The following is a 14,153-nucleotide window of genomic DNA, read 5'->3' as shown; positions in this document are numbered from 1 at the left end:
TTGTTTCCAAAGAGGATACTTTGGTTTCCCACTCCTGACATGCACTCCTGTCTCTGTTGTACCCTGTCCTTGCTTTTTTCAGGAATGCTAGTTCTTCAATCTCTGCTTTCCTCCTTTTCCACACCAGGGAGATGGTTTCCTCCAGTGCTCCTGAGTGGGAGAGAAGCATTAAGTGAGACACAAGCTGTAAGGCCTTCCTGATGTTTGCCTCAAATTTACCTACTTCCAGATAAAATCCTTTGCAGTCATCTCACATACTTTATCTGAGATTGGGTTTTCTTAAGACTCTGGATGTGTTGCCATATACAATTGTGTCTTTCTCTGTCAATCTTTTCTCTGGTAAACATTTCTCCAATTTTTCAGGTCCCTGTTGGAATGTGGTGGGTTTCTTGCATACAGGTTTATTTTGTCATAGTTGAAGATTTTCTGCACTGGCCACCTTCTCATACTTTTGATACTCAAAACTGTTCTTTTAATGATTTTTTAAAATCTTTTTGGTCCCCAATCTTGTAGTCTTTATCCTTCTTTAAAGTTTTTTTTTTTTTCTGTATTGTAGAAGATAGGTTCAAAACTCGGTTTGGGCCTAGAGAGGCCCCTGAGCAGCATGGTCTTACTGGTTATTACCACTCAAGATATTCAGTGAGTTTCTTTCCTCTAGCTTTGGTTAAATGAAGTCTTCCCTGCTTCCCTACAAACCCAACAAAAGATTTCTTCAAGTAATATTCTGAATGAGTTTGTAAGCTCACCCAAAGCTTACTGCCTCAATAGCAGTTTAAGTGAGCTGAGCTGAGCCTTCTGGCCATGCCAGCTTCTCCAAGAGCCCCTTTCCAGAGCAGCCTGACGTAAGAGACATTTATTTCATCGCCAAATGCCTATTACCCTTTGGTGGCTGGTCCAGCTGTGACAAGTGACACTCCGTGTCCAGGGCTGTCTCACTTAACTTTTGTGTGTTTTGGAAATAATGTACCTTTATTATGTTCATCTTTTATTTTCTTCATGAAGCTGCTGTTTGTTGGTTTAAGTTTGAGCTGTCCCTTGGAATCATCAAAGGATGTGATTCTTCTCTGTGCAATGCCATAGATATGTTGACTATTGGTTTATGCCAATGTGTTTTTATTTTCAATTTTATTGAAATGTGTTGTACATTAGAGGCAATAAAAGCTAGTACCTAGAGAAAGTGAAATAGGCGTTTATCTTTGATTGACAGGTATAGATTTTTCTCCTTCTTTAAACATTTTTAGGTCCTTTTGTTGCCCAACTACCAGTGTTTTAGTAATGACCAGAGAAGTATTACCCCAGACTTAGAAGCAGGCTATGCCATCCAAAGAAGTGCATATTGTATATAATGTAGATTTCATCTACTCTTTATAATGTAGGTTTCATCCACTCTTCTAAGCTTGTACGGATGGTCTGATTTGATGTTGGATCAAGTAAAAGCCTTTTAATATAAAATTAAGAGTTTGCCCAGCTATTTAGCAGAGACTGTTTGTCCACAACTAAACAGTGGATTGCTGCTTCATGAGGTTGGCAGAGGCAATGATGGCTGCTGTTAGCATATAGCACAGGGTTATATAGATTTAGGGTTAATGGCCCCTGCGGGTAAAAAATGCTACAATTAGCTGCCAAATGGATGTTTTTATCATATGAGCTACAAGAACTACTTGGAGAAATCCCTACAGGTCTGAAAACAATAACCAAAATTGTATTTCTTAGCTGATCTTAGAGTATCTTTTACATATAATGGAATCAAATGAACCAAATCTAAAGTATGCTTTGTTCATGTGCCATATGGTCGTTGTCTTGCCAAACACTCTTTTTGCCTGCCAGAGCAAACTCCTGTGTTCTCCTTCCCTTGATTCCTGCCCTTCACACTAACATAACAGAATTGCTGCTTGACCTGCATAGGGTATGGTGGGCAAATTACTTTCTCCGTTCATCCCTGAATAGATTTCCAGCATTTAAGAAAACTCCAAACACCAGAAAAGAGGCAAAGTGGAGTAAAAATCCTTCATGTGCTACTGCACTGAAGGAGCCTTTTGAATTTAGTCACAGATGTATTTAGCTTAGTTCGGGACTTCAGCCTCTCCCTGCTAGCCACACAAAAACATGCCTGCTTCTTTAAGGGATTTAAAATCCAAAGATGGACAGATTTTGGAGTGAAGCAGGGCTAGGGAATACCTGAGTCACCAATGGGTTCGAGTGTAGGTTTCATGTGCCACATGTATAGCCCATTCCCAGAGCTCTGGGGAGAGGCTGCCACTGCTGTGTGCTGCCTCGTGTGTATTTTTAGCAGGAAGTTGTTTCCTGTCCCCATACAGTGACACCTTTGTGGTATTATGCTGCCTGTCCCAGGGTATTAAGTAACCCACAGGCATTTTGAAATAGTTAATCATAATATGATTTCTCTCGCGATAATGTTTGGGTTTTTTCATTCTCCTGCTTGTTATGAAATCTGTGGGCTGATAATTTTAATGGGAGTTACAAGAGGAGAGGAAAAAGTCCCAGCTAGCTCTGGAAATGCATGGGATCATGGTAGAGGCGGGTAAATGCTCCCTACTGCAGTCTGCCTTGACAAGAACTTCCAAAAAGCCTGTCATCTCCGTAAGTTCAACTCTTACCCTTTGCTTGCATCTTTCTCCCTCTTGGCAGTCTCTGTCCCTCTCTGTCCCTCTAGTGGGGTTTTGATGGATTATCATTTTGGTGAGACTGGGACATTGCTTTGCTAAGTTCATCTTCAGAGACTTGTTGGAAGGGGAATAATAGATGAGAAAGAAAGAAAGAAAACTGAGTGACACAGGGGTCCTAAAGGTCAGGAGGTTTTGCCCATGGTGTTTCACTGGTACTGGAGTGAGGAATGTATAATTTAATACTACAATTTCACACCCTATTTCTAATTCTCTGTGACTGAGCTGTGACTTTCAAAATTGTGGTCCTGTTTACATCTTTATCATAAATTAGATAATTGCAAATATGTGTCTTCAAAGCACTTTCATGCTTTTTCCTGCAGTCAGGTTGTAGATGAAGCTATGTTTTACTGGCTACTGCCATAATTACCAAGTGGGTTCAATGTCTTCAAAATTGCAATTCCAGCTGAGAATATTTTATTTCTTGTTGCTTCAAGAAACATCTGAAGAGTGCTTAGAGCTCTTGTGCCTTACAACATTTCCAAGACATGGTTTTATCAGATCCTTCTATTTTGTCCCTTACCTTTTTCCTCTTAGCATGGCCAGGAGACCTAATAAAGACTTTCTTGTATTTTTCTTAAGTGTGGTAAAAGTGATTCTAGATACAAAATTCTTCAGATAGCCCACAGGTGGGGGTATTTTTTTGTTTTCATGTTTGGTCTGAAGTAGATATCTTCTCTAGATGGGTCAGTGTTACTTTTTTCTGCTCCTAGGCAAATTAATAAACCAAATTTAAAAGTGCAGAGGAAAGCAGGCAGCTGGCTGATTCAAAGGGAGAGGCTATGTTTTTCATCACCACCCTTTCAAAGCCTCTCTGAATCAAAAGAACCATTGGATTGCGAAGGCAAGACCTATGCCACACCAGAAGCTCCCAGTTCAGCAATTTTCCCAGGGTAAAATTATAACTCATGTTTCCTCAGCACAGGCTGTAACTGGCAACGTTCCTTCTACTTCTAAGGGTGAAATTGCTGGGGGGAGAACAGACATCTAATGTGCCTCTGGAAGTTTTACAATGGGTGTTAGCCTCCCTTTGTGGAAAGGTAGATGTTCTTCTGGAACGTACCCAAGGGCAGGTGCTATTCAAACTGGAGTGTAAACTGACTTCAAATAAGGCAGTACAGGCTTATTTTTGTTCAGTTTGGCAGTCAAATCTAAAGAAGAAAACCCCACTTCTCAAATTCTGACAATTCATGACAATCTTCCAGTTATCGCACTGAAGTCTACATTTTTATGGGTGTTTAAAATCTTCAAATACAACTGCAATTCAAGACATTAATCTTTATTCATGTACTGCTGATAGGATCTTACCTTGCAAACAAAACAGATTTTAACAATGCTTGTTTTTTAGTGTTACTTCTCACCAGAACATTATTGGACAGATTGCAAATTTGGTCCAAGAAAAATGTAATCAGTTGGTTTCTTTCCCACTCAAATCTTGACACCATTTGTAAGGATTTGTTCGACTTTGCATTCAAATACACCAGCATGGTTCTGGCAAAGAGAAATCTTTTCCTTCTAAAACCAGGAGGGGGTGTTTGTTGTTGTTTTTCCCTTATCCTTATGTGAAGACTCTTGCAAAATATGTGTAGAGTGCTAGAAGTGGATAAAAGGCAACAGCACTTGAGTAAAAAGTCTGACTAAAAAAATTATGTTATTAATAAATCTCAACCTACAAGTAGTCTACTTGGGAACAGTTGAAAGATGTATTCCAGTGTTCAGAGTTCCTCTGTTCCTTCCCACAGCTGTTCCTGGCCCAAACCCCATGTGCATGCAGTGGAGGTGGCTGTCACATTCCTGCCTTCACTGGTGCAGGAGATGAGCTGGCAGATGCTGCATCCCTCATGGAGGCAGTGGTAGCTGTTGACTGCCCTGTGCTTGGCTATTCCCTGGGACTGGGGAGAACTGACTAAGTGGCTGCCTCTTTCAGGGAGAAGGTGCAGGCTCTGAATGGAGCCCCAGAGTATTTAGGTATGCTATCTGCAAAGTAGCTGGATTGCCGAACCTCTTGCAGCAGGGATGAAGTGGTCCAAGATATTTGGATCGATTCTTCTCGCTGGAATGAGTGAAGCCTTGTATGGTGGGGAAGTAGTCATCTCTGCCCTTTGCAAAAGGTGAAACTCCCTTTGTGTGTGTTTGCTTCCTTTCTTATGAAGTACAAGTAAATTCACGTTGTCTCTGCTACCTGAGGTTTGATAGAGGTACGAGAAGAAAAGCGACCTATTTTCCTATTTTAAAGGAAAGTAAATGAAACTGTCCTCAGGGCAGCAGAAGCAAAGAGTTTTGTATCAAATGTAGTGTTGTGGGCAGGACTGCCAGGCTGCTAAAGGCTCTTCAGACCTGGAAGCCTTTCCCAGGGACTGCTCATCTTTTAAAAGCATTTCCTCCTCTTTTTTTTTTTTTCTTTTAACATGTCCACAATGACTGCAGTCATTCCCTGCTCATACCAGGGGATCACTTCATACTTACTGGCTTGTTTCTGCAGTATCTGATGGGATACTTGTCCCCTCTTGCAAGTGAGAATAAAGAAGTTTGAGTGAAGGTGACTGAAGTGCTGCATTGTGTACCTCATGAAATATGTTGAACTGGTCATATCCAGCTCAGGCTGAGGAGTTACGCTTTCGTTTGGTCACTTGGTTTCGCTGCTAATTTGAGTAGATGCTGATGCAGAACAGACAAACTCTTGGTGGAGCAAGTGGCCTGAAATGCTGGCTGTCCAGTCTGCCCCTATTATAGGACACCCTTAGAAGTCATGGCAAGTCTGTTACCTTTGGTCCAATGTTCTTCTGCCTCTAAACACTGTGTCCTCCAGCATGGTTAGGGGATGTTTTTGCCTGCTTCATCCTGAGGTGAACACCCTGTGATTACAGTGTCAGGTGGGCAGTGGTGTGCTCTGTGCTAATTGGGAGCAGCTTTCAAATCCGGTTTTGCTTGTAAATTAAATGGATGCTTTTGCTGAGTGAGAATCGAATCGGCGCCTCTAAAGGCTGTAGAAGTTCTCCTTCCATCATGGAAGCCAAAGTGTTGTGTTTGGGGGTAGTGAATCTGGGCTGGGGCCCCAAGTTTCGTTTGGATTATTTTACAATATAGTAGGTTGGATGTATTCCAAAGAATTGTGTTAGGGGCTTGTGTTGGGAGCTTCAGTCAGATTCTGTGCTGTCCATGTTTGTCACTTGCTTGACCCAAACACAGCAAGTGTGCACATCAGCCACCTCCAGCAGAAGGGCTGTGCTTGACCCAAGGAAGAAAAGGGTAGGCAGTGCAGAAGAACAAGGATGTAATAAATGGCACCATTTGGGCTGACCTCAGCACTACTCACTCAAACAAGCAAGGGGCTTAGTTAATCTTCCATAAAGAGCACAAACTTATACAATATTTTGAGGGAGGTATTGAACTTTTGTCTGCAGTTTTGAGGCTTCGAGAGGTTTTCAGAGAATTTTATAAGCACTTGAAAAGATGCATCCTGTTCTGTAAACTTTACCAGGTTTTTGGACTCGCCTTTACTGCTCTACTGGTCTAAGCACAGGCCCTCAGTTGATTTCTGCCATTATCCTCGAATGCTTTTTCTCCACTTAAAGATTTTTCTTAAGACCTCAGTGACAAGTTTCTGATGCAAGTGTGGTTATAGCTGTTCCACTCAAGCTAGTTGTGTGCTATAGACTTGGCTCCTGGGCTCTGGAATTATCAAGGTGCCTTCAAGCTCTTGTCCAAGGGTGGTTTTTAACTGTCCTGCATCTCCAGGTAGGCAGCTTTCCCCACCCAACACAAACAAGTACCTCACTTCCTTCAGCCACTTGCCTTGCATTTGGTTCTCTGCACCTGTGTCATTTATTCTAGGTCCTGGTCAGCTCTGAAATCCCAGCAAGGCTCATTTTACCAAGGAAATGCCACCACATCTCTCCAGTGCTTGCGGCACTTAGTGTGTGTATATGCTCAGCAGTGCCAGCGTCTCAAGGAGGATAAGGCTGTAAGCAGCCAGCATTTGGGATGTGCTGCAAGGGACCCCTGTCCTGAGGGGCCAGATCAGCGTTTTACTCCGGGGCCGGTGACTTTGGGACAAGGAGAATGTACCAGTTAAAACTGTCCCATCAGGTAAGTGCTCCCATCACCACTGCTGTAGCCATTCTGGTGTGACCAGAGGTGCATTTATCACCTTTGTGGGCTTGATCTGCATTTGGACTGTTTCAGGATACAGAGGGGACAGCCCAATATTGTTCCTGACACCTTCAGGAAGGCGTTTTGGCCAAGATTTTTGTTTCACGATGGACTATACCCTGCACCCTGGCTATGAGGGACCCTTCTAGATATCTCCTCTGTCGGGTGGCCTTGTGGCACCCACCTTTCTAAAATGCATTGCTGCACATATTTCTGCAAATAATACTGAGTGCCCCAAGCATGGCACTTGTGGTGTGAGGAGTGAGCAGCTGCTTGGCATAGTAGATCTTGTGCAGTTTGGTGGCTCAGCATATCCAGAAAACCTTCCTGCTTCTCAAGCTCTCCATTGTATTTGACAGTCTTGCATAGGATAATTTGACCTTCTGTCAAATGTTGACAGACATTCAGGATTTAAAATGAAGCTTTAGAGATTTAGAATAATAAATCTAGTACTACTGGTGAGTCTCAGCAGACCTGGTGTCTTAGCTTACTGTGGCATTGAATTGCAGCTGGTTGTGTTTTGGGCCCATTTCTCGTGTGACGCTCAAACACAATTGTTCTGGAGTTTTGCCTTATAAACATAATTCCTGATGTTCAGAGTCAGCAATCCTAAACCTTGCAGCTGTGAGAGAAAGGGCAGTTGGATTATATCGATGAAAGGCAAAACATGACAGTGCAATCGGCATATTTTTGCTGGGGAAAACAATGGGCTGTTTCTTTGTTTTGCAGACCCAGTGGCAGCAGTAAAGCCCAGCCATGTCCTCGGGGAGCTACCGACCATTGGTGTCAGGGTGAAGAAGCAGAAGAAAAGGATGGATGTGCTTGCATGTAAAAACTTTTTGGCAAAGATCTGAGCAATTTATTTGTGCTTCTGAGCTCTCCAGAATGAAGGTGAAGAGAAAGCGCCATGATGGCGTGCACACCTTGAGATCAAAATGAAGTTTGCATGCTCTGTGTGGTGCACATGGTCATCTTTGACCACCTTGCAGGGCTCTGTCTGAGGGGCCAGCACAGTTTGGTGTCATCTGTGGATGCTACAAGCCCAAGAATTTGGTGTGAGGACATCACCAGCCCGTAGAGGTACCCAGGATGGGATTTTCCCTTCCAGCAGGATAAACTCCTGGGTTTCTTGGACATGTAGCTCTGTATCTCTGCCTGCTTGCTATACCTTCCAGAAGTGCTGTTTGTACCATACTGATATTGTTTATGTTGAATAAATGCGTTCTCCAGCCTCTTTGTTGTGGCAACTCTTTTTGCTGAATTCAGAAAAGTGGGGGGGTACTTGTTTAAGCATTGTGGTGAGACATGATCATGATTATTTTTTTAATCTTTAATGAAATGTTTGTTTTGAAAAAGTGCATCTTCACAATGGTGACACTTGTGCAGGAGCCAAATCCAAGAGCAGTCCTAATGTTCCTGGTTTGGATGAGGTTCTTGAGCTGCACTTTCCCCCATCCCACAAGCACTCCAGAGCATCAGCCTGCTGTTTATTTCAGAGTGCAGGCACACAGATGTCCCTGACACTTCAGTGATTTCTGCTCTGTACTGGAGGAAAAGGGATTTGATGCCAGCTTCTGAAGTTTGCTGTTTGGATTAATTCCCCATACAGTGGGATATATGTGTTCAGACTCTTCTGCTGAAGGTGGCTGATATGGATGTGTTAACTGCTGTTTCCAGTTGTTCCTGGGAACCAAACTTTTGTGAGGAGAAGCATCTGTCTCATGTCTTTCTTTTGTGAAAAAAGGATAATGAACACAGACTGATTTGATACTTTAGAATAAACTACTGTATGATTATTCATTCTAATGTCTGGAACAGATAAGACAAGCTTGCTATCACCTCCCCCAAAAAATCCAAGAGAGTTAGAAATGTGTAAATTTGAGTTTCTCGGCAGTAATAATTGCTAGGGCTTTGACATGGAATATATGTGCTACTGAGTAGCATATACACTTCTGCTTGAGCTGGGCTGGCTTACAGGCTAAAATAATTCCAGCCAGGAGTGTCCTGACCTGCAAACCAAAATGATCCTCACAGTCCAGTGAGTCAGGCAGAGAGTTTGTACTTGAATGCCGGTCCTTCTGTGCCTGAGCTTGGGTTGTCTTGTAGTGGCATGGTTTTTGTCAGGATTTCTGTCCTAAGAAGGGAACCAGGATGACTTTAATTAAGATCACAGAGTGTGAATAACTCTTGGGACACCAGTGCTAATATTTTGAGGAGAGGACTAAGCCTCTTTGATTTTTGTACACTTAGCACGTTGTAATGACTCATGTTCTTCAGATATCTCCTATTCCTTCCTTCCTACCAGAACACTGACATGGTTTCTATGTTATTGTCGTTTGGTACACCAGTTGCATGAGTGCACATCTCAGCCCTGCAGCTACTGTGCTTTTTGTCAACCCAGGTGTAAAGGCTTATTCTTTAACAATGTTTTTGAGTGGAGTTGGGGAGAAGATGGTATAGAAGAAAAGGCGGGGAGAGGAGAAGGGGTTTGTAAGCTCCTCTCCATGATCCTTGGCCCCCTTTGGTAGGAAGACTTCTGAATTATACAGATTTTTTGTAAATCCCAGGAGGAGGAGATAAGCCAGGGCTGCTTTTGCTTTTTGTTGAGGAGGGCTTGCCTACAGCAGAAAATGTGAAGCGGGTTCAGATAATACTCTAAAGACCGGTGCCTATGAGCTTCTTCTTGTGGAAAGACCCCTTCAAATATCAGCATGGAAGTGGAGGATTCCCAAACTGCTCTAAGAGCAGTGCTTTTGTGTGCTGAACCAAAACGGAAAAGTTCTAGACAATCTAAATGCCTTTAGCCTGCCTAGCATGCAGATGTTGGCACTTTTGATTACATAGTTTAAGTCATACACTCATTCTGAGTGAAGGTGGGACCTAATTTTTATGAAAAGTTTTTGGGGGGGCATCATCTTGGTATTAATAATGATAAATGCTTTACAGGGTATTTGGAGTCTTTTGCTTCATGGAACTGTTATAAAACGGCATTTTCTGTTCTTTTGTTTGTTGGTTGGTGATTTTTTGGGGGGTTTGTTTGTTTTTCTAGGATAAATAATAAAATGTTTGAGAAGGAAGGCTATGAAGGGTCAGACTGTTGACAGGTCAGGAGGGTTGCTGCCCATCCAGCCAGTGCAGGTGGTGGCCATACTTTGTGCCTCACTCATGAACAAAGCTGATGCAGTTCCCAAGGCAAAAAACGACCTCTGTGATCTCCTGTGTAGGAACAGCCCTGGCTGAGCTCTGAACCCGATCCTCGGTTCATGTCTCACCTGCCTGACCAAGAAAGGCTTCTAAAGAGCTTTTTGATTATTTTTGTTCTATCAGCTGTTACAGATAGCTTGCTGGAGCCCACTGAGTTTAGTTTCTCTGATTCCTTCCTTTCCACCTGTAATTCTTGCTAAGGGGTTGTGTTTGTAATCACATTAGGTGGTAGAGGCTTAGCTTACCAGCAGTGCCTTATTTTAACTACTTTTTACCAAAGCTTGTTCACGTCAACATTTGCAATAATCCAATGCAAGGCATTGTACTTCTTCAGAGACTGTTAGCCCGCTCTGTTATCCTTCCCATGGCTGAACAATACAGTGGTTTAACTAATGCAATTTTATAACTCTGATCTGTTAAATGCCGTACCTCTTGGATGGTCATCTTCTGCGCTCTGACAGTGCTATTGAGTTGTGCCACATTAAACAAAAAAGGGGGATTTTTTTAAGTACCTGCTTCTCTGAATCCCATTTCTGCTTTAGTTTCTCTGGGGCGACTGCAATAGAAATACAATTGCCTAATTTGAAAGTGTCTCCAAAATGGTACTGAACTGTTTGTATGCAGGGAAATGTGCTTTGTGGGCTAAGACTGGAGCAAGGTTACCATTATTATGCTTAATATCAGCCACTGAGAAGAAGGACTTTGTTTCATGAGACACAATAAACACAGGTAACTTGAAGAGAAAATGTTGAAAAGGAGGAGGGCGAAATAAAAGAGCAAAAGGTTTTACTGTGAAGCATTTTTATTTCTTGGGAGTTTTAGTAGGTAAACTGTGTAAATGGCAGCTTGGTTATGACTTGGGTTTGAAGACTGGTTCCCTCTTCTTACTTTTTGTGGGTTCTTTCGCCTTTTAAAATTCCCACAGTCCTCCAACCTATCTCCCATCCTGACAGTGATGTTTATTCTACACATTCTTCCGCTGTTTTGTGCAGCCAGTGCTATCACAGCTACGCTGAATGAGGTTCCAGCCTAACTACAATATTAACCCTGCAAATCTGTTCATTTTCTCTCAAGCAGCCCCAGGCAGGGTATACAGGAGAATGTGTCCAATTGAAAAACTATGACAGACTCAGTGGTGCTGCACTGTGCTAAATTGCAAGAGAGCTGTTTTTTCTGCCAGAGAGGATCCTGTGGAGGGACATGCTGGTGTACACCTCGTACAGGTTACAAAATTTGTTTTTCGTTTTAGTCTCAACTTTCATTGATAATTTTATCTCTTTTTCTGCCAAACTGTGTGTCTGCTTTTAAGCACTGAAATGTATGTGTTCTTCAGACCTGGTGCTTTCCCCCTGCAAATCATCCAACCCATGCTCCCCTCACCCCCAGTTTGTATCAGTCCTTGACATCTTTCACCTTTGTAGTTGTTGTTTTTAATTTTTTTCTTCATTATTTTACTAAATACCGCTCTGCAGATCAGTAGCATCTTGGGTGGTGGTTGTACCACATAGCATTTGTAGCAGACATTAGTTTTGCATAGCGTGTGTACCGTATTTTGTCTGGACTTGTCTTCTTTGCGCTGCAGGCACCTCCTCCAGCAATTGTAGTGATTAAGCCTGGTATTTCTGCAGATTTATATTAACTTCTGCTTATAAAGAAAGAGACGAAACCCAACCCTTCTCTCCCTCCCTCCCTCCACCCCCCCAACATCTAAACTAGATGTTTTTCTTCATTCCCTTAGTTTTTATCAGTATGAGACCTAAGCTCGCTTTTGTGTATGAAAGAAAATTAGTTAAGTACCTTGTGGTTTATAGATGCCTTTTGTTACATATTACTGGGATTTATTGTGCAACGTTGGCCTGTAAATCATTTCAGCCAGACGATTACCTGGCTCATGTTGCCTTTATGGTTTGAGTCTTTTAGCAGCCATGAAAAATGGAGAAATGCTGTTTCTGGCGGCAGAGGACTTTGCTGGTCCGAATGCCCCCCCTGTAACTCTCTCTCCACTTTGGTGAGGTTTGCTGCCTGGCTCCAAGGAGATGTTTACAAGGAATCCATTACTTTGTGCAGCCGAAAGACAGCGTTGAAAGAACAAAGGGAGTTTTGTGATGAAGTGTATCCGACTTCTCGCTGCTTTGCTTACCTTTTAAATGTAAAACTCAGTCATTTGCAAGGGCTTTTAGTTCTCAGGGCATCCCTATAAGATTCCACCCCGCGTGGAGCTGTCCTTCAGTCGAAAGCGGGGCCGTCTCCAAACCTCTCTCGAACGCATTTCTATTTTAATCCCCAACTTTGCCTGCCGCCTGCCTTCCTGGCTCCAGCTCAGCGCCCTGCCCTGCCCCGCCCGCAGCGCGCAGGCGGCCGCGGCTCGCTCCGTGCCTCTGCTCCTTTGGGACCCGAAGGTGCTTTCGGCGGCGGAGCATCGCTCCCGCTCCGCGCCTCGCCGGCCCCGGGACGCCGCTCGCACCTGCAGCCTATGCCCGGCACGCGGGGCCAGCTGTCGCCATACGTATAACTTTTAAATGGAAAATGTCTTTCTCAAAGGCTGCCGATGTCCAGTGGTCTGCAGTTCATGAGCAGTTGACTAGTCCAGGTGTTTCTGCTTCTGTTCCTGTGCTATGTGAATTGGGAATTCAAGAGAAGAGTGTGCAGGATGGAGGAGTTGAGGGTTTGTATTTTTGTTCTGGTGGTACGGCAGTGATGGTGGGCTTGGGAAGGAACAGAGAGTCTACCTGGGGTCGTCTTAATTAAGGAAAATACTGTTCTCAGTCTTTCTGTCTCTATCTCTTTCATCAACTCTTAAAAATGAGAACGACCCTTTTTGTTGGTATGGATTGACTGTCGCGAGTAGTATTCAGGAAAAACTTGTTTTATTGAACGTGATTTCTTTTTTGTAGATTTTATCAGTGCGTTTTTCCCCACTTATTTAAAATGTAGCCATTTCGAACTCTTGGAGCTGGATTCATTTTAAAAACTGCCAAATATTTGTCTGTGCTTTACTAAGATATAAGTCATAATCTGAGACTTTGAGACAGTCCTATTGATTCAAGACTGGGGGTTTCTATAAGGTTTTTAAGGAGATCGTTAACCCAGGTCTATCTTTTCACAGGACAGTCGGCCCAATATGTCAAGACCTCTGATCACTAGATCCCCTGCATCTCCATTGAACAATCAAGGCATCCCCACTCCAGCACAGCTCACAAAATCCAACGCACCAGTTCACATTGATGTGGGTGGGCACATGTATACCAGCAGCTTGGCCACGCTTACAAAATATCCCGATTCCAGGTAACTTTAAAAAGCTTCTTCTGCATGTCTTTGGCACACTCTTTTTTCTTCCTTTTTGTGCTTGGACGTCCTGGGGCTGTCTCAGAATGATGAGTTTAGCTCCTTTTGTTTCAAAATTAAATTAGCTTTCTTTGTTAGTAGGCAGTTAGAGACTTACTTTTCTTTCACTGCTCCACTGTGTTTCTGACAAATGGCACTTCTGCAAAGCCTGATGTGTGTGTACTAAAACAAAGCTGATAGTAAAGAGTACTTCTACTACCTAGGATTCTGGGTTTATGCCAGGGCACCCATGCCGTGGTTTGCTACATTCAAAACCTGTAGTGATACTGCACTTAAGCCCAAAGGTGGGGGTGTTGGGGTATTTGTTTTGTTTCTTTTGGAACAGTAACCCTCTCCTGTACTGTCAATATGCCATGTCGGATGTGTCACTCGAGGCAAAGGCAAGGTTGAATGAAATAAACTGTAGGACAGAATTAACTGAATACTTTTTGTAGAATCTTGGGGCTTTTCAAATAATTAGGCTCTTAGCTCTCACGTACCTTTTGAATGAAGGATTTGTGACTCTGGTAGCTCACTGGTATTAAGCAGTCAGAAAACTGCTGCATGTGTGAGCATATGGTGCCTGTAGAGTAGATAAACGAGTGCACCTCTAAGAAATCAAGAGTGCATTTAACAGTGTATGTGAGCATAATAACCTGGTGGGGCTGGCAGACAAGCGGTGTAGTGGTACTGTAACTCTAAGGTTGGTTATGAGACAGCAGGAACTTGTTGTGTTCACTGTAAAAATCTATACCTTGCCCTTTGCCACCCAATCATGCTCTAGAGGGA

The 14,153-nt window shown here is 43.1% G+C and overlaps 1 protein-coding gene across 5 annotated transcripts in view; it reads left to right on the top strand.

Annotated features, from left to right (window-relative positions):
* The window catches only part of KCTD1 (potassium channel tetramerization domain containing 1), a 100,181-nt gene that overhangs the window by 53,390 nt on the left and 32,638 nt on the right, over window positions 1-14,153 (top strand). For 4 of the 5 annotated variants that reach the window (XM_066330175.1, XM_066330214.1, XM_066330204.1 and 1 more), the window contains exon 2: window positions 13,147-13,325. In XM_066330175.1, the coding sequence (XP_066186272.1) occupies window positions 13,147-13,325 (179 nt within the window). Of the gene's footprint in view, window positions 1-12,495; window positions 12,706-13,146; window positions 13,326-14,153 lie in introns of those variants that run through there. The other variant, XM_066330195.1, reaches the window with a different exon arrangement.

The sequence above is a fragment of the Sylvia atricapilla genome, chromosome 1, assembly GCF_009819655.1.
Source record: "Sylvia atricapilla isolate bSylAtr1 chromosome 1, bSylAtr1.pri, whole genome shotgun sequence".
Taxonomy (NCBI): domain Eukaryota; kingdom Metazoa; phylum Chordata; class Aves; order Passeriformes; family Sylviidae; genus Sylvia; species Sylvia atricapilla.
The sequence above is the reverse complement of the archived record's forward strand: the minus strand, read 5'-3'. Positions and strand labels throughout refer to the sequence as shown.